We start from the raw sequence: 18510 nt of genomic DNA, 5'->3' as shown, positions 1-18510 counted from the left end.
CAGAGAGATGGACACAGGTTTCTTCAGGAAGGAAGAGATTCTTTATTGGATCACCGATCGGGACTCAGAGGGACTAATGTCACCAAAATACAGCAAGTTCTGAGCCCCGGACAATAGTGCAGGCTCCTTATATAGGCACATAACTCCTCCCATATTAAGCTCCACCCGCACATTCTCTTAACCAATCAACACAAATAAGAATTAACTTCCTGTTTGACCGCATGGCTTGTCCAGCACAATGGAGGAGGGGAATACCATATCCTGTATTCTTGCACATGCTCCGTACACTACTGATCGTATCTTGCCACGTGCAACTAACTGATCGATACGTCAGCATATGCACGTACACATGCCACGTGGTAATCTCGGCCTACTAAATTTATTTTTACCGAGATTCCACCACAGTATCTTGCCACGTGCAACCAACTGATCGATACGTCAGCATATGCACGTACACATGCCACGTGGTAATCTCGGCCTACTAAATTTATTTTTACCGAGATTCCACCACAGTATCTTGCCACGTGCAACCAACTGATCGATACGTCAGCATATGCACGTACACATGCCACGTGGTAATCTCGGCCTACTAAATTTATTTTTACCGAGATTCCACCACCGACCCTATAGTGATCCTTTAAACTCATTGTTTCCTGAATAAACCTGTAACTCATTTATTTTATTATACAATTTTCAAATTAATTGGTGAACTCCGCAGTTAATTTACACTCCATATCTGAATAATAAACAGAACCCAAACTACTATTTTATTCTAGAGAGGAGAAGCAAAATATTAAATTTCCGCTCGCACCACTTTTCTCTAACCCCCAGCACCAGAACCGTAAGATCGAGGTGCGGGCGGGCTCAGCTAATGATTGGCAGTGCTAGCTACCAACCTGTGCGTTCGGCCGTAGTCCTCGCGAGATCGAGCCCGGGATTGCCGGGGCGCAGATTGCATGGACAACATGCCGGGCGAACAGCAGCACGATTCGGTCCACCGGCAGATCCGCTTCGCCGACGGCAGCGGGAGCAGCAATGACACCGACAAAGAGAGCAAGGGGAGCGGCAGCCCGGTGCAGGAGGTCCCCGAGGATCCCCTGCATGAAGTGGGACCCCAGCTCAAACTGCTCCCCATGAATGACCAGATTCGGGAGCTGCAGACCATCATCAGGGACAGGTGAGCTGCCACCCTGGAGGGGAGCCTGGCTGAGAGTGATAGGAAGAAGCCTACAGGGGCTATAGAGAAAGCTTAATTCTCCAGCTATTGAGGGGCTACAACTCACATGATGCTTTTACAGCCTTTACACTGCCAGTGAAAGCATCATGGGAATTGTAGTTCTACATTTTACAAAAAAACTCGGGTATTGCTTTTGGCCATTTCGGTTAGAGGTTATAAGTTGACATTGACAGGTGCAATTATGATACGCATGGCAGATCCACCATGCCTTCATGAGAACCTGTCACTCCTGTATGATGGACTATTAGAATGTTGTTCTATAGTTTGTAGAATTCATTTTCTGCCGGAAGAACAATAAATATTAAAGGGGCATTCCATGGAGGTATATCTAAAAACACATTGCAAAAGCTGCAGATCTCTTGTCTGCAGCCTTTGCAAATTCTCCCCATTTTCCTCCAGCTCAGACTTTATGTAACCCAATGGAGCTTAATAAGAAGTCTTTGCAAGGCAGATGTTCTGGGAATTTGCTGCCTCTTGCGTTTAGCTCTACTGAGCTAAACAACCAGGACGTAACATGACTGGTAGACAGCCAGGGGATATAATCCCTAAATCAGGGATATTTATCTGTTGCTGTCACCGTGACCTGCTTTTGATTTTATATACGTTGCTAATCTTACAGATCAAAGGTATCTGGACACATTACCCTTCCCTGTCCATACATAGTGGTGTACGTTGGTGATGACACAAAGGAGATTATTTTATGAATAAGCTGTTGGTCAGCTTCCTTGTTATATGCATACATTGTAATTTTTGTTTGCATTATTTTTAGAGTGCAGTGTTAAATACATACTTTGGTAATGACAAGCTATGACAACAGTAGGTATGTAAGAGTAGTCAAGATATGTTGCACTTTAAAAAAAAAAAGATGAAGAACAATAGTGTATACAACAGAATAGGTACTCCCATGAGCACCCCAGCTAAGCGTTGTAAAAAAAGGGAGTAATATTAGAACTAGACATCAAGGTAGAGACACGGTAGAGTTGCAAAGAAGGATGCCCATGTATAGACAGTTAACAATAAGACATGAAGTTTCTCCAACTTGGGTATGTTGAGAGGATAATGTGGATGGTCACAGACTCTGGCTCGCAGCTCAGTCCCATGGCTCTGTTTCGCCTATGCCCTCTTAGGGCACTGTCCTGCTTTAAGGAGGCATACTGTAGGGCAAGATGAGGGTAGGTTAGTCAGATGATTAATCTTATTTGGGATTTCCCATGGTACCGCTGACTCTTGTTGCGATCCAGCTGTGTTCCGCCTGGGTGAATGCCTTTGTGTCACCTTGTGGTTAGTGAGTTGCCTTGATGGTGCCTTTTCCACTTGTGAAGTCAAGGGCTTGGTATGGGAGCCCCGAGGAGAGCAGCTGGTAAGGTTGGAGCTGCCAGAAGTTGGAGAAGAGGCTACCCAGCTGGGAGTGAATGTCTGCATCGCTAGGGGTGGAAACCATGTGGTCTCTGCCATGTTAGGTGAGTCCCAGTGTGGACCGCTTGCTCTGAGGGTTTCATTTCGTGCCTCAGCATGACCTGGGCAGCCTCCCAGGAGTGGAACGGGATCACCCCCACCGGTCCAATGGAATGGGGGTAATGGGGCTCTTGTGTGGAACTGTCTGCCTCTGTTTAAGGAGATTGTCAGTCTTTCCCACCCGGTAGTGGGCAGCAGGCCACATCTGCCACAGTGGGATCAAGATTCTCCCGGGACTTCGCTGACCGCTTTTCAGCTTTTCTGGTGATTCAGGACCAAAAGGCATTGCTTCATTTGTCTCAAACTGACCTGTAGTGGAGGAACTTGTCCAAGACGTGTCTGTCCTCCACAGCAGTCAGGCCCCGTCCCCCTTTATCTATGGTTTTTATTGGGTTTAGAACACAGACAAACAAAACCCATACATTCTAGATGTTATCTTTTGAATGCCTGTAGGAGTTTATTCACTGAACGTCAAATTTTAGTGAAGTGAAATCTCAATGGCTAAATCTAGGTTAAAATAGCTGATATGGAAAAGAATGTACAACTCAACTTTGGTCACGACTTGACTCTATTGGCCCTGATTTTGCTGTTTGGATTTCAACTTGCTACAATATGTTGTTTAGTTAATAAACCCCCGTAGGATATATTACTTATTTAGTGACTTGTAGTTGAATGGCAAAATTCAATCTAAAATAGCAGAGCTGAAAAAAAAAAAAAAAAAAAAGGTTTTTGAATAACTTAATGGCATGTGTTTGTGTAAGAATGCTGTAATTGTTGAGCTGGTTAAAATTATATTAACTTGTAAAAATGGAGAGACACTCTGGTCAAGAACTACGGTTGAAGACTTTTATTTATTTTCTCCTTTTTTTTTTTTTTCCCCTCAGCAAGTGACTTGTCACCAACATTAGAACATGCAGGGAGAATTGTATGCACACTTATTTTGTGCAAGTCCGTGTTCATTTTGGTGGCAAATTTCAATTTAGTTTTAGTCAGACTTTTGACTAAAAAGCAGTTTGTTGTATTTTAGTCATCTGAAATGTTTTTAGTCGACACAACTAACATCTAATGTGTTTTAATAAAGCCTCTGTTTTGCCCCTTCCCTAGCCCCTCTGTGTCTCTCTCCCAATTCCTTGTTTGTATCTTATGCCCCTTTCACAGCCCCTCTGTGCAGTGTTAATTTTGGCGGCAAATTTCAATTTAGCTTTAGTTAGTTTTTTTTTTTACCAAAAAAAAAACATTTTAGTTTTAGTCGTATTTGAGTCATCTGATTTGTTTTGGTTTTAGTCGACTAAATCTCCAAAAATTTAGTCGACTAAAAATTGGGGATTATTTTAGCCTCTGTGATGGAATAATCAAAATTTTATCAAAGACAGTAGGGATCGACCGATTATCTGTCTGCCCGATATTCGATATTTTCGGCAAATCGGTATCGGCCTATAGAGATACCGATATTGCCAATAATACATACCAGTACCGCCAGGCCCAGGACAAGCCCGGAAGGGCCCGCAGCAAGCTCTTACTTTCCCAGCAGCTCCCTTCAGCTCCCCTCGCAAGTCCCTAGAGGGTTACCATGGCAACGCTCTGCATGGCACGCTGGCCGCGAGATTTAGACAGGGGAGCTGAAGGGAGCTGCTGGGAAGGGAAGTAAGAGCTTGCTGCGGGCCCCCACTGCACAGTCCATGCCACCGGACCTCCAGGGAATGCCATATTCCCTCCCTCCCTGGCCAAGTAAGAAGCAGCACTGCATTCACTATACACACACTACACAAACACACTGCATTCACTATACACACACTTCACAAACACACACACACTCTGCATTCATTATATGCACAATCATTACACACACACACACTGCATTCACTATACACACACTACACAAACGCACACACTCTGCATTCATTATATACACACTACACAAACACACACTGCATCAACTACACACACTGTATTCACTACACAAACATACACTGTATTCACTACACAAACACACACTGCATTCACTAATCATATACTCTCACTGTATCGACTACACACATATATTCTTGAAAACATACAAAATTCTGACTGGCATGTGTGTTTTGTTCATTTATCTTAATAAAAAAAAAAGATTTGCAAAAAAATAAACATGTTCAGTTAACAGTAGATTTGTGTAGAAATAATATATTTTTTCAAAATGGTAAATGTACAGAATATCGGTAAGTTATTGGTTATCGGCCTGAAAGTTCACAGATTATCGGTATTGGCTCTAAAAATAATCAATATTGGTCGATCCCTAAAAGACAGGAGGCAAATATTTGCTTTACCTTCTTTACTGAAACCTTCAGCAGCAAAGAAATAGTAAACATAACTTTTTTACAAACAACCAATCAGAACAAAGTAACAGCAGTATAAAAGTCCCTCAGTCAGACCCTCCCACTTCCTCTTTCTTTGAGGTCGAGCAGGAGAGCATGAAACCAAACAAATCCAATTTGTAACAGGCACATCTAGAGAAGAAACTGCCAAAACCAGAGGGAACCCAGATTACACTGCAAGGAAAAAGAAACCTTGTGAAAGTAAACTGCAAAGGCAGGATGTCATTCCACATACAACATTACTTCAACGTCATAGTACATGATGAATGAATGCACACGGACAACCAAAACTGTATAATAGAATATTTATTAAACAAACATGAGACCATGCATTACAAAAAACAACAATACCCCCAAATAATATAAGAGAAAAAAACAATTCATGGGTGGGAAACGTAAAGTGGGAATTTCTGTCTTTAATAAAATTAGATTATTCCCTCACCGAGGCTAGAATAATCCCTAATTTTATGACTACACAGGAGGCTTCATATTTGCAATTCTAACGCCCAGACATAAAACAGAAGAAACATGAGATCGTGGACGGAAATAAAAAGTACGGACCGTCGATTCCCTAGACCAATCAGCGGTGCTGAGAATATCCGTAAGGGGCCCACCGGCTTCTGGAACTGCTGAAGCTGCAGCGCCCCGAACCGAATGTGCCCCAAAGTAACTTGCTACGCCAACCGATCAAAGAAACCACCGAATCAATGAGCGATCACAGGTGCAGAACAGCCCTAAACGGTCATACGTAGGAAATCAACAGCTGCCCATGAGCAGAAGGGCGAAAGGATGTGATCCTGGATATATACATCCGTAGGCAGCGTGCCACACAGAGACATGGCCTATCTGGAAAGTAGGGATATGACACAGAAGATGAAATGGATTGCGGTCTTCATGAAATAGAAACAGACGCACCGTCCGGTGAAAAGGAGAAAGATACTATATCCAAAGCACGAACATCAGAAACGCGATAAAAAGATTAAGACATAACAGCCTAGCCAGCTTAGTGGAAAAAACTGGCGCAGAGACAATTTCCCTTAATCAGGCCATTCCTCAGGAAAACGCATCCACTGCTTCGCTGAGGGTATCCGGGAGCCAACTGAAGAATAAATTCGCCTGGTGATTCGCCTTAGATGTGGACAGATCCACAGGATGTGGGACCTCGACAGGAGTCCAGCATCTGAAACACTGGAGTATGTAGTTTCTAAACGCTAGCGTCTCCAGTGTCGAGAAAAAAACAATCCGCCATTAGATTGACCCGGCCCGGAGGGTATTCCGTCACAAACGATAACTTCTTGTCCAGACAATGCTGGTAGAGATCCCTTGTTAGATCCGACAGAAGTGTGAAACTGAACCCCACAACCGGTTTATGTAGCGGACAGCTGGGACGTTGTCCATGCATAGAAACAGCAAGCAATGACTTATCCCGGTGGTGAAACTTCGAATGGCAAACGACCCCGCAAACCATTTGATGTGAAATGCCTTCTCCTCTGGAGTCCAGAGTCTTCCTGTTGCCACACCATTTCACGTAGCGTCCCAGCCCAGACAATTGCCGTACGATTTCAGGACGAAGTCCGGCTGGGATCCGAGTATTGTCTTGTCATGCCAGGCCTCCATGTGTTGAAGCCACCAATGGAGTTCCAGATGGGCTTCGTGCGAAAGACAGGTCATCGGTCTTATACGACCGATTTTGTGTGAGAGTGCGCCTTCACGCATTGGAGAGCCCGATAGCATAGGAGTCCCGGGAATGGGACCTGAATGGAGGATGACCGCAGTCCTATCGTCTGTGCCAGATCCCCCATCGTGGCCTGATATTCTTCCTGATAGCAGAAACCTTGGATATCGGAAGGCGGAGCACCGCCTGTACGAATAGACCATGAAAACCCAGAAACTGGTCTGACCGTTTAGAGGGAGTCCGTATTGATTTCTCCACAAGACGAACCCCGGGACCTGGAGCAGGCGGGTCGTGAATGACATCTGCTGATGCAGAATGGCCTGATCTTGTCCAGATAGACTATTGATCTGAACCCTCTGGCCCTCTGTTGCCCTGACTGTCTTCAAAAACTAGGTGAAGTACCAAGGGGCCAAGCTGAGCCCATGTGAACAGCCACATGAGCAGATTAATGCCCAAGAAACGAGAGGGGCCATGCCGAAAGTCTCCTTGTCGATACATATCGGCCGTGGATCGGAGGTTTGACAAATCGATCCAGAATCCAGACATGGTCTGTAAAACCCACGGATCTCCTGTGATGGCCTTCCACTGAGGGGGAAAAAAGCGAGATGTAGAAATAGAAACGTGACCTTTCAATTCCTTCATGAAGGAGTCACCGAAGAGCAGACCTTTGGGAACCGGACCCAATTCCTTGGAGGCCAAGTCAGCCAGCTTGCTATCCTGCTTGTATAGGGTCTCCTTGCAGTGTTCTGAGTTGAGGGCCACATTAGCATTGCCCAGGAGACAACTAGCCCTTTGAGCCCACTCCTGAAGGAGATGGGCATCAACCGGAGCTCCGCCGTGTAGGGCATCATCCGCCATAAGGAAAATTTTGTGTCAACGGCCCACTGAGATCGAGCAGTTTATCGTGGGCAGAGTGTAGGCCCTGTTCCAGGCCTTTGTGAGGGTCCTTCCCAGATCTCCTCATGAAGGTGGCGAACACCGGGGAAAGTCAGGTGAAAGGGCCATCTTATACGGCAGTGTCGGACGGGGAATTCAGCCAAAAGTTTTGCCCGGACCTCCATGTCCAAAGGGCAGCAAAGCCAACAACGGAGAAATTCCACGATGTGGCGTGAGGGAGCCCATTCTGCAGAGCAAGGATGTATGAGGAGACGTGGATCGAAGAGCAGGTGACCCAAGGGGTCCAAGATTTCCCCTGGGGTGTCAGCAGGAGCCCTCAGCGAATCAGTCAGAGCGGAGTCCAGGATAGTCTTTCACATAGCGTGAGGGTCGTTCAAGGACCCACCTGGGCCTGTCAATTGAAATACACTTCACATTCCGACTCATTCCCACTTTAGTGGGCCTTGCCAGTGACCGCACCATGACCTGTTCAAGGTCTTGCACACGGAGCCCATGTCTGCAGAGTGGAGGGAGCCGCCTTAATAGCATACCAAAGCCCCAGAGGTGCCGGGTGTATGTCCCATAGGCAGCAAGGGTTTCAGGTAGCGAGTCGGCCAGTGCGGCACATAGCCAGGCTTGTAGGCCCTCAGGTGCATGGAAGCCAGCCTCGGCAGCCATTACTGATGACACTGAAACCAAAGTAAGGTACAGTCAATGTGCCACCTGGGCAAGGCAGGCTTGGGGGTCATCCAGCGTGCAAGAGGGGTCACCCAGCAAGCACAATCATATCATGCAAAATAGGCCATATAAAGGAGGGGGTCACCCTCAGAGTCTGTATCATAGGACCCAACCGTACAGTCATAGGGAGGGGGTCACCCAACCCAGAAAGTGCCACAGGCACATTAGTGAGGCCCAACAGGGGCAGTATAGTGGATACAGCGTACAAGTGGGATGTAAATATAAAAGGGGAGCTACCCCATATATGACTAGCCCAGAGGCCTTGCTTCACTGAGGAGTATCCTAGCCTGAAAGACCAAGATATGTTTACATTTTAGTAAGATATAATAAAGACATAAAATTGGGATGTATCATTGATGCATTTAATGTGACCAATACATGATGAGGAGGCTGTTATAACAGACTACCTACTCTTATCATTTACCTAGGGAAGAACACGCCTGGATGGAGCTTGACTTAGATTAATGGGAGTTCCTGTACACAAATCCACTTCATCTTCTGGATCCACAGGGTTAGAGGGTCAATCTAGACAACATAACCACTTTAGTGGTTTTCATGGCAGTAGAGAACTGGTACCATTGCATGATAATTAGTCAAGCCTTTTATCTGAGTTCTATCCAAACACAGGCATAATTGACAGTGACTGAGAGCATCAAAATGAAAGATGGCAAAAAAAAAAGCATGCTTTAGTAGTTATGGTGCTAGCAGTCTTCATTTTCAGAATCTCTTGATCTTTACATTATGGCAGACAGGTTAAAAAAAACTGTCCTAGATAAGGCGACCTACTATGGATTTTTATAGCACATGAGTGGAGCAAGCCCTTTTCTATGCAATGAACTTTTATGACCGGAAATACAATGATCTTGGTTCTCTGTGACAAGTTATTGATGCACTGATGTGTGTATCTTTAGAACTTCACACTGTACTTGTCAGAATCCTGAGTGTACAGAGCACCTGTTGTGGTCAGATGTTATTTGTCCCTGAAGATGACGAGCAGCATCATCAGCCCCATTTGCTGAAATAGGCCTGATCTGGAAATTACCTCACTATGGTATCCATGTGTTGCTGTCACTGAATAAACTATCTATGAATTCCAAAATGTAAGCCAGCTTGATAAACGTTTGTATGCTACAAGCATTACCTTTTTTTCTTCTTCTTCTAATTATATGGCAGAATCTTTTAACAAAGTAGATGTATAGAATTGTAATATAATCTGTAATTTCTGTTCTTTCTCTTCTTATCCACAGGACCACAAGCAGAGGCGACTTTGTATTCTCTGCGGACCGGTTGGTATGTAGTAGTGAATTAACATAGCTGGATACAGTAGACATTCTGTGGTTTATTTACCGAGTGGTGTATTAAAAATAAAATATTTAAAATTTAGAGCAAGTAGCTAAGTTATAAAGATTCCCCATACATTCCTGCACCCAAACCATTTAATTGAGATGAAATGGTCTGAGTGACTATAGTGTTCCTATAAGTCAATAACGCTGTCTGTGGTTTTCCATAAATTAGAATTACTATGAAAACTGCACTGTAAATCTGTGTAATTATACTTCTAGTGTGTCAAAATGTTTTGTTTTTGTTGTTTTTTCCATTCAATTTTTTTACAATTTGTAATTTCATTGTACAGTTTTACAATCACATCATTTAATGAAAGATAATTTAGACAATATCTGAAATATGCATAAGAATTACACCCCTCAAAGCAGAAATGAATTATCTGTCAGAAGATTGTACATATAAAATATACAATACAAAATGAAGTGTTGTACGCATATATGAAAAATCATATGTTGACCATCCCTAATTAGTGACATATCACCCACTCTGACCTCTGGCATGTTTTGAACCTTAATAAGCATAGCGTGGGTAAGAATGACGCTACACCAGCCTCTGGCCTGTATGCAAGCCACCACGTGCTGCCCACAGGCCTGGCCGCTCCTGGCTCCCTTAACGTTGACCAGGGATAGTCCCTCCAAACCCTTAAGCATCAATGAAGAACTTCCTATAAACTCATGCTGTTCTGACACTTTCACTTTTCTATGCTAAGCGCCAATTGAATAAATTGGTTTTCACATGGCTTTTTTTTTTTTACCATTTCAGATCCGACTAGTTGTTGAAGAAGGCTTGAATCAGCTTCCATATACAGAATGCACAGTCACTACACCTACTGGTAAATTTAGATAGATGTTGCATTGTATTCCTGGTTGATTCAAATACTTGGCATTGCCACTAGCCTTGTTTACGGAGTTAGGACATTTTCCTCTCCTGGCCAGTTCTCCATGAGCACTCAAGTTTGAATACTACAAGCAGCCAAACCATCCAGATTTCTTAAAAGCAGTATCTGACCGTCTCTACTGGAGGTCCAGCTGACTACGATAGATATGGTGCATCCTGACAGAGAATTAGAGAAACTGCTGTTGCACAGCTATTTATGCTTTTCAGTCCTTTAATTCTGTGGTGCCAGCAAAGGAATAGAGTTTGGTACAGTTTTTTTTTTTTTTTTTCACCCCTCTTCTGATCACATTTATAAAAAATAAAAAATTAGGAACGCAATAGTGTTCCTTTCAGTTCTCTCTCTTTTCTTTAGTGTTATTCAGCATTCCCTACTCCTAGCAATTTTATTGGTTAAAGGGACACTCCAGGCACCCAGACCACTTCTGCTCATTGGAGTGGTCTGGGTGCCAACTCCCACTACCCTTAACCCTGCAAGTGTAATGATTGCAGTTTTTTATTAACTGCAATAATTACCTTGCAGGGTTAAGTCCTCCCCTAGTGGCTGTCTATTAGACAGCCACTAGAGGGAACTTCCTGGTCCCTAGCACAGATTATCTGTGCTAGAGCGTCGCTGGAAGTCCTCACGCTGTGTGAGGACCTCCAGCGTTGCTCTATTCCCCATAGGGAAGCATTGAAATTCATTTTCAATGCTTTCCTATGGGGTGCGCCACCGCGCATGCGCATTAGGTCTCCTCGTCCGGTGGGCGGGATCAGTCTCGCCCACCGGCCGACAGAGGAAGAAGGTGGAGCGGCGGGGGAGGAGCAGGCAGCGACGTGGGACATGTCGCTGCCTGAGGTAAGTGACTGAAGGGGTTTTCACCCCTTCAGCAACTGGGGATTGGGGGGTGGGAGGGAGAGGGACCCTCCAGTGCCAGGAAAACGGATTGTTTTCCTGGCACTGGAGTTTCCCTTTAATTTAGTAAACCAAACAGAGCAAAACAACCTTGATTTGTGTTGATATGTCTGACATCTTGTTAGCTGGGGATATCTGCTAAACGGTCACACTAGGCCCTCCCCAGTCTTTCCCATTTCATATCAAATTATATACTGTAGACTTATTTAATGTCAACTATGCCTAGGGGAAAAAGGGGCTGTTAGATGATTTCGAATAGTTTATTAAGTAGAAGTTTATGCCAAATTATAGTGGTCTATGTCACATACAATTCTTCAAACCAGAGATTATAGAATATCTGACTTCTCTCTGAACCTTACTGTGCATGGGGATGGTACAAAAAAAACAAACCCCCAAAAAATTTATCCAAACTTATAAGTGCTGGCTTTTCATATTACTGCAGTATTCTGTAAATTAAAATATGCTAGAGGAAGAGCAAAGACCAGAAATAGAAAAGTGGTGAAAAGAGCAGGGAGGGAGGATGAACTTGGTAAATAACAAGTGGAGGAGATTAGAGAACTTTAGAAAAGAGATTTATATATTTTTCTTGGCTGACTATATCATAACCTTGTAACTCTGAGTAAAATGTTTTTTACTTGTAGTATTTTAGACTTTTCAAATCATTTAAAAAGTATTTTTATTGCTTTACAGTGAAATAACCAGTTCTTCTAATAACAGGTTACAAGTACGAAGGAGTAAAATTTGAAAAAGGAAACTGTGGAGTGAGCATTATGAGGAGTGGTGAGTAATGTCATAATGATCATTTCGCTGTCTTTTTTTTTTTTTTTTTTTTCACTATGGCAGATCTCCACCTTCTACATAGTGGCGGTCTCTTCTACAATAGGTAGTGTGAATTGTTATGGTTCATTGAGACATGAAACATATTCAAGGTCATTTAACTAAAGTGCAAATTGCCAGCCTCCAGAGTAAAATAAATGGGGGGAGGAAAACAAGCTTATGGTGGTCAATATGACCCCCATGTTACTATATGGGAAGTTCATAACCTCCCTTAGCCCCACCTGTCATGTGACAGGTGGAGGCATATCTACTAAACAGTTAGCAGCCAGCAGATGTTCACTATAGCTATAATTTAGCAAATGACCAGCTATTGATGCCTTGTAACTAGAAAGGCCCCATCCCCTGGGAATGCGCACTATAAAATAACAAGAGGGTGGACTGGGCATCGGGTGACTGCTTTAACTGAAATAATGAGGTGAGCTGATTACTGTTCTCCAACTGTGGGTATTAGGTGGGTGATGTTTAATGAAATAATGGTGTGTAACCAGCAGGTTGGGGCGATTTTTAAAAAACAAACTACAAAACTAAGGGGGAGGAGGGAGATTTTAATGAGTGAGACTATAACTATTATACCCAGGGTGACCTGGGGCAGCAGATGTGGGCTACAATTAAATACAAGGGGGGTTGGATCATATGCCTAGTCCCCTATTTTTGGCCATGGCACCAGGTAATAACGGATTATTATGTTAAGAGTGTCCTTCGTGAAAATGTTTGACCTCAGTCTTACTTTACATATTTGCATTTATGGATCTTTGGGCAAAAATCCACCAAGCATTTTAAGTTTTTCGAGCATAGTTAAGTACTTTATCAATTTAGGAGCTTGAATATACAAACCCTGTTGGTGCATTCGATAAACGTAATGATATACCCAGAATGAAATAGAATAGACCACAGAACTTGTACTCACCAGCTGACCTAGACATTATGTTCTCATTCCTTTGTCACTGTGCAGGTGAGGCCATGGAACAAGGGCTAAGAGACTGCTGCCGCTCTATCCGCATTGGAAAGATTCTAATACAGAGTGACGAGGAAACACAACGGGCTAAAGTTTACTATGCCAAATTCCCTCCGGATATCTACAGAAGGAAGGTTTTGTTAATGTACCCTATACTAAGTGAGTACTTCTTTAAGCAGGTGCCACTTCTCTTTTTGTAAACGGGAGGTGTGCATGCATAAGTAGAGCAAGAGGGTGTTTAGGGAGATTTCTGATTTACTAGCAACTAGTACACTTCCATTTTTAGAAAGTGTAATTTATAGACTTAAAAATGACTTGAGCTGGATCAAGCTCAAGGATGTGTGGTGAAAAAAGAGAATAGCATTACAGTTTTATGTTTCGATTATGCTCTGTTACATGGAAAGAGTTCACAATGAAATAAGAGTTCTGTTATTGCATGACTTGGCAAATTCCCCTAGCATCTGGGAGCCAGGGGCACCTGTTAGGAGCCAGACACTATTTTCATTTAAGGGACACTGAAGTGGTTATGATGTCTGCAGTCCGTGGGTACTAGGTCTGCATGACTGCTAAATGAGCTATTCACCATTAATCTGCACTGCTTGTTCCCTGCCAACCTAAAGCCGGCCTCCGCTGGCAAAATGGCAGAGGCTGATCTATTCTCCACTTAATGCCATACCAGGGGTAGCGGGCAATGAAAGCCTGAAAGTGTAGAGCTACTAGAAACCCCCGATATGAATTGGTATGGCAGGAGGCGGAAATATGGCTCCACCGCCACCACATCATGTATCAAGGCAGGGCTGTCGGAGCTATGACTTTCTAGTAAACAGCGAGTAAATTGTTTAGCAGTGATGTGTGACCCGGCACCCACTGACTCCAGGCACTAAGATCACTTTAATCCCTTGGAATTTGTTACGCTGCCTACAGTGTTAATTTACGAAGAGGTACATTAACTGATAAATGTTTAGCGAACAGAACCCCAAACTGTATTTGTTAATGTAAATGTCTTTGTGTTGTGCTGTAAATGGCTAGGATTGAAGATATATAGCTATCTGGCTAATGATTGGCTACTTTTATCCTCTGTCTTTTTTACTAGGCACTGGCAATACAGTTATTGAGGCTGTGAAGGTCCTGATTGAACACGGAGTCCAGCCTGCTTGTATAATAATTCTCAGTCTTTTTTCTACTCCACATGGTAAGAATGTGCTCAGTTTGCCTCGCATTATCAAATCTGTGTCATGGCAGTGGAATAAAGTGATTCCATCACTCTCACAATTGAAGGAAAAAAAAGTAAAAGATAGGTTAGCGCTAATAATATGATAAGTAGGCAGCAACCTTACAGAGGGTCACCCTCTAACCCTCTGGAGTGAGAATGTACAGGAAAAAGAGAAAGGCTGCGCAAAAATAAAACTAAATAAAATTAGTCCCAATATAAAATATAATAAAAAATAAATAATAAAATGTCTGTTTCACACGTTCCACTGGTAGGGTGTTCTCTCTTTCTTTGATACTTCAGATCCTCCCGTGATATGGAAAACACAAAAGGAAAAGGACCAATCGTGCAGAGTGTATAGGGTACGTGGCAGAAAAATAATAAGATGTAATACACTCACATTTACATGAGCTATAACCAGCTCTAGGGTAACAGGTGTTCAGCAGTATAATCCCTGCTTGTAGGATATAACGAAATCTTGTCCACTTTGGGTCTGGTGCTGTCCAATTCTCAGGAGAAGGGAAAAAATAGGGACAACAGATAGTGCTCTCTGATGATAAAATGTGGTATAAATAAAAAGAAAAAGAAATATACTCACAAATTAAAGTGCAGATCACACTGCACTTGAGATATAGCGTGGGCGGTATAATCCCCACCTCAGGATATATAAAATGCCAGGAAAGTAGATAAAAAATAGTTGTAATAAAAAAATCATATGAATGGCACAGAGATATAGCCAAACTTAATTTATTATTTATATAAAATACAAAATATTGTATATTTTAAATAATAAATTAAGTTTATCTTGTTTAACCACAAATCTGGCTAGTTGTTTGTTATGCTACTTAAAGTTTATAGCCTATGCTAGAAAGCGTGGTATTAGTTTAAGAGCAAAGCTCACACTCTATACTCCAATACCCGTTAACAATGCATTTCATAGAAGATTACACAAATGACCTACTAGCAACGAGCATAAGTATTAGCTACAACTGTAACAAAAAACCAAAAACAAACAAAAGAAAAATGTTTTCGTTAAGCGACTTTCAAAATATAAAAAATGAGGCATCGATAATTGGGAAATGTATTAAACAATGTCTTCGATGTACGAACCCTATTATGTAGACAATTCATGCACTTCCCTTTTTCCATTCTGTATCCTGCTTTTATGCCTTAATAAAAGAAAGATTGACAAAAAAAAAACTTTTAATAAAAAATATTTGAAAAAAAAGCTAAATAACTGCATTATTATTCCTATCCCCTTTTAACTAATCATTTTATGGTTTCTTTCAATCAAGGTGCCATCTCAATCATCCAGGAATTCCCTGATATCACCATTCTAACTACTGAGGTCCATCCAGTCGCTCCCACACACTTTGGACAGAAATATTTTGGCACAGACTGAAGACTTGAAACCTTTCTGCTGGATGAAAACATAGTCAACGGCTGGTTAGCATCCTGCATCTCTTTGCACATTGCTGCTTTCTCCAGCTCACGTTGATTGGACTTGAGAATATGCAATATTTTTACTGTTCATTTTTTTTTTTTACACTCAAAACGTCTGCCTTACCACCGCCACCAACTGAATGGAATTTTTACTTGATTACGGATTGCTCATTGAGATCCCTGGCTGTTTTAATGCACATTTCGTTCAAAAGCAGCTTGTAACCATGCGCTGAAGCATTCAAGGGCATCAAAAAGTATTTATTTATATGTATTACTGTTACAGCAATGTAAAAAATACAATTGTAATATGGTGAAAATGTGTTAAGTTTGAATAGTAATGTGTGGCATACCTGTGGGGGAAGGGGAGACCTAGAGGACTTAATAGGGCGGAAGTGCTAATATAGCAGAATGTAGAACACTATGTACATCTTTCATGAACTAAAAACAATTGTGTACATCTATAAAGTGAGAAGAGGAACTTTATTTATAAAATATTTTAGCAGAAAAGATACATTGAGATTTCTCTCGTTTTCAAGTATGTCCTGGTCCACAAAACATTGCATTGATACAATAGGGTACAATAAAATACAAAATACCAAAACAATATATACAAAATTTACCATAGAACAGGTAGGAAATATATAATCACCCATGACAGGTGCATTCTGTTTTGAGGTATGTAGAGAGGGATCTCTTAAAGGACTCTAGGCTTGGGGAAGATTTTAAAGTGTGTGGGAGGTCGTTCCACAATTGCGGTGCTCTGTAGGAGGAGGAGGATCGGGCCGCTTTCTTTTTGTATTGAGGTAGACTAAATAAAGTGCTGGTACTGGATCGGAGGTTATAGGAGGTGGGAAAAGCTGAGGAGAGCATTTTGCTCAGGTAGGGTGGGAGTTTCCCAGAAAAGCTCTTAAACACAAGACTGGAAAGATGAAGGGTACGTCTGGATTCCAGCGACAGACAGTTTAGTTCTTTTAGCATGTCACAATGGTGGGTCCTGTAATTACATTGTAGCACAAATCGGCAGAACGAGTTATACAATGTATTGAGTTTATTAATGTGGGATTGCGGTGCAGATGCATATACTATCTCTTAGTCTGTCGGCTTGTGGCGCATCATCGCTTTTAGAACTACACAAAATATCTGATCCCAATTGGCAATGACAGATAATATGGCTCAGGCAGTGAATAGGCTTGCAATTAGTTTGTGCATTTATGTTAGAGTGGAAGCCATATACTAGAAATTAGAGCAGACATATCCGTTTCGTGCCAGGGAACACTTGCAGACATCTTTCGGAAAAACACATTTTGCTACAACAAAGAAAAATGCTATGTCAGAAGGAAGCACTTTACTGATGTTGGATAACAAAGGTCAGATTAATTTAAAGGGACACTGTAGGCACTGTAACTGCTTCATCTAATTGAAGTGGTTATATTGTCTAGAGTCCCCAGCAGCCCATTCCATCTGTGCTGCTTGGGCCAATAAGGAAGCATTAGCCTGAGCAGCATTGGGTAGATGTGATAGGCTGAAAGTGTCAGCTGACCACATTCAGCCTATCACAGCCACCCAATGCTGCTCAGGCTAATGCTTCCTTATTGGCCCAAGCAGGTATGAATTGGTAATGCTAGAAGGAAGTGTGTAATCTCTACTCCAGTCTCACTTCAAGTAGGGGCCACGAGGTTGTGGGTGGCCAGGGATCCTAATTTGTGTGAAACTGCTTAAATATGGCTAAACAGTGAATAAAGGGACCACACTAACCAATTCAATGAGATGAAAATTATTGTGTCTACAGTATCCCTTTAATGTTTCTGCTCTTATACTGACATTTCCCAGTTCAGGGTGGCTGTAGAATACTACATCTCGGGTTTACAGGGTTACTCAAGTGATAGCTGACAAATTCAAAGCGAACTAAGTGAATTTCAAATGTAAGGCTAAAATGTAAGTATAAATTTTATACTACTTTGGATTGAATTTTCATATTCACATAGTATTTCCAGCTATTCTCATTTAGTTGAATAATCCTGACATTTTTTTTTTTTGCATATTCCTGTTTCTCCAAGAAAGGAATAAGGTTTGCATTAAAGAAACTCACCAGGCAACATAACCACTCAGCGCCGACCGAAGACATTTTGCTGCCTGGGTACAAGGATGAAATGCTGCCCAACTCCCCACCCCCGTGTGCCTATGTGTGTGTCTGTGTGCACTGCAGCGAATACACTTACCTATACACTGTGTATCTGAATGTGTATCAGTGTGTCTGCATGTGTGGCAGTGTTTGTATCTGTGTCTGTACATCTGTATGCGTTTCAGTGTATCACATATACATACACAGATAGATACACACATTAAACAATTTAGCCACCCTCCGGTTTCCTACCAACTGTTGGCTGTGGTTGATGGGAGTTGGGGGGCCTGCTCTCCCGATCCGGCTCCTTCCTGCGTCTGGTTCTGTGTGTTAAAGAGCTGCAGCACATAACCGGGCCCATCTTTGCACATGTCCATTGGGTGGCCCTAAAGGCATGGGCCACCCGATGGACCCTGACACAGGTTCCCAACCTGTGCGGTGTAGCTGCACCTCTGCCATTGGTTGGGAACTCCTG

The 18510-nt window shown here is 42.5% G+C and overlaps 1 protein-coding gene across 1 annotated transcript; it reads left to right on the top strand.

The window, feature by feature from the left end:
* The first annotated feature begins 875 nt into the window (after window positions 1-875).
* On the top strand, window positions 876-16230 carry UPRT (uracil phosphoribosyltransferase homolog). The gene is made up of 7 exons (XM_063433552.1): window positions 876-1177; window positions 9583-9625; window positions 10442-10511; window positions 12186-12248; window positions 13258-13419; window positions 14354-14452; window positions 15766-16230. The coding sequence occupies exons 1-7, from the start codon at window positions 957-959 to the stop codon at window positions 15870-15872; spliced, it is 765 nt and encodes a 254-aa protein (XP_063289622.1). The 5' UTR covers window positions 876-956; the 3' UTR covers window positions 15873-16230.
* Window positions 16231-18510: the final 2280 nt, after the last annotated feature.

The sequence above is a fragment of the Pelobates fuscus genome, chromosome 9 (genome assembly GCF_036172605.1).
Source record: "Pelobates fuscus isolate aPelFus1 chromosome 9, aPelFus1.pri, whole genome shotgun sequence".
NCBI lineage: Eukaryota > Metazoa > Chordata > Amphibia > Anura > Pelobatidae > Pelobates > Pelobates fuscus.
Note: the sequence above shows the minus strand (reverse complement) of the source record. Positions and strands in the feature narration are given on the sequence as shown.

Bases quoted from the DNA above. Each gene is read 5' to 3' on its own strand.
- UPRT (XM_063433552.1), top strand. From the start codon at position 957: ATGGACAACATGCCGGGCGAACAGCAGCACGATTCGGTCCACCGGCAG. The intron at 10,512-12,185 runs GTAAATTTAGAT...TTCTAATAACAG, and splicing joins CACAGTCACTACACCTACTG to GTTACAAGTACGAAGGAGTA. The intron at 13,420-14,353 runs GTGAGTACTTCT...CTTTTTTACTAG, and splicing joins GTTAATGTACCCTATACTAA to GCACTGGCAATACAGTTATT.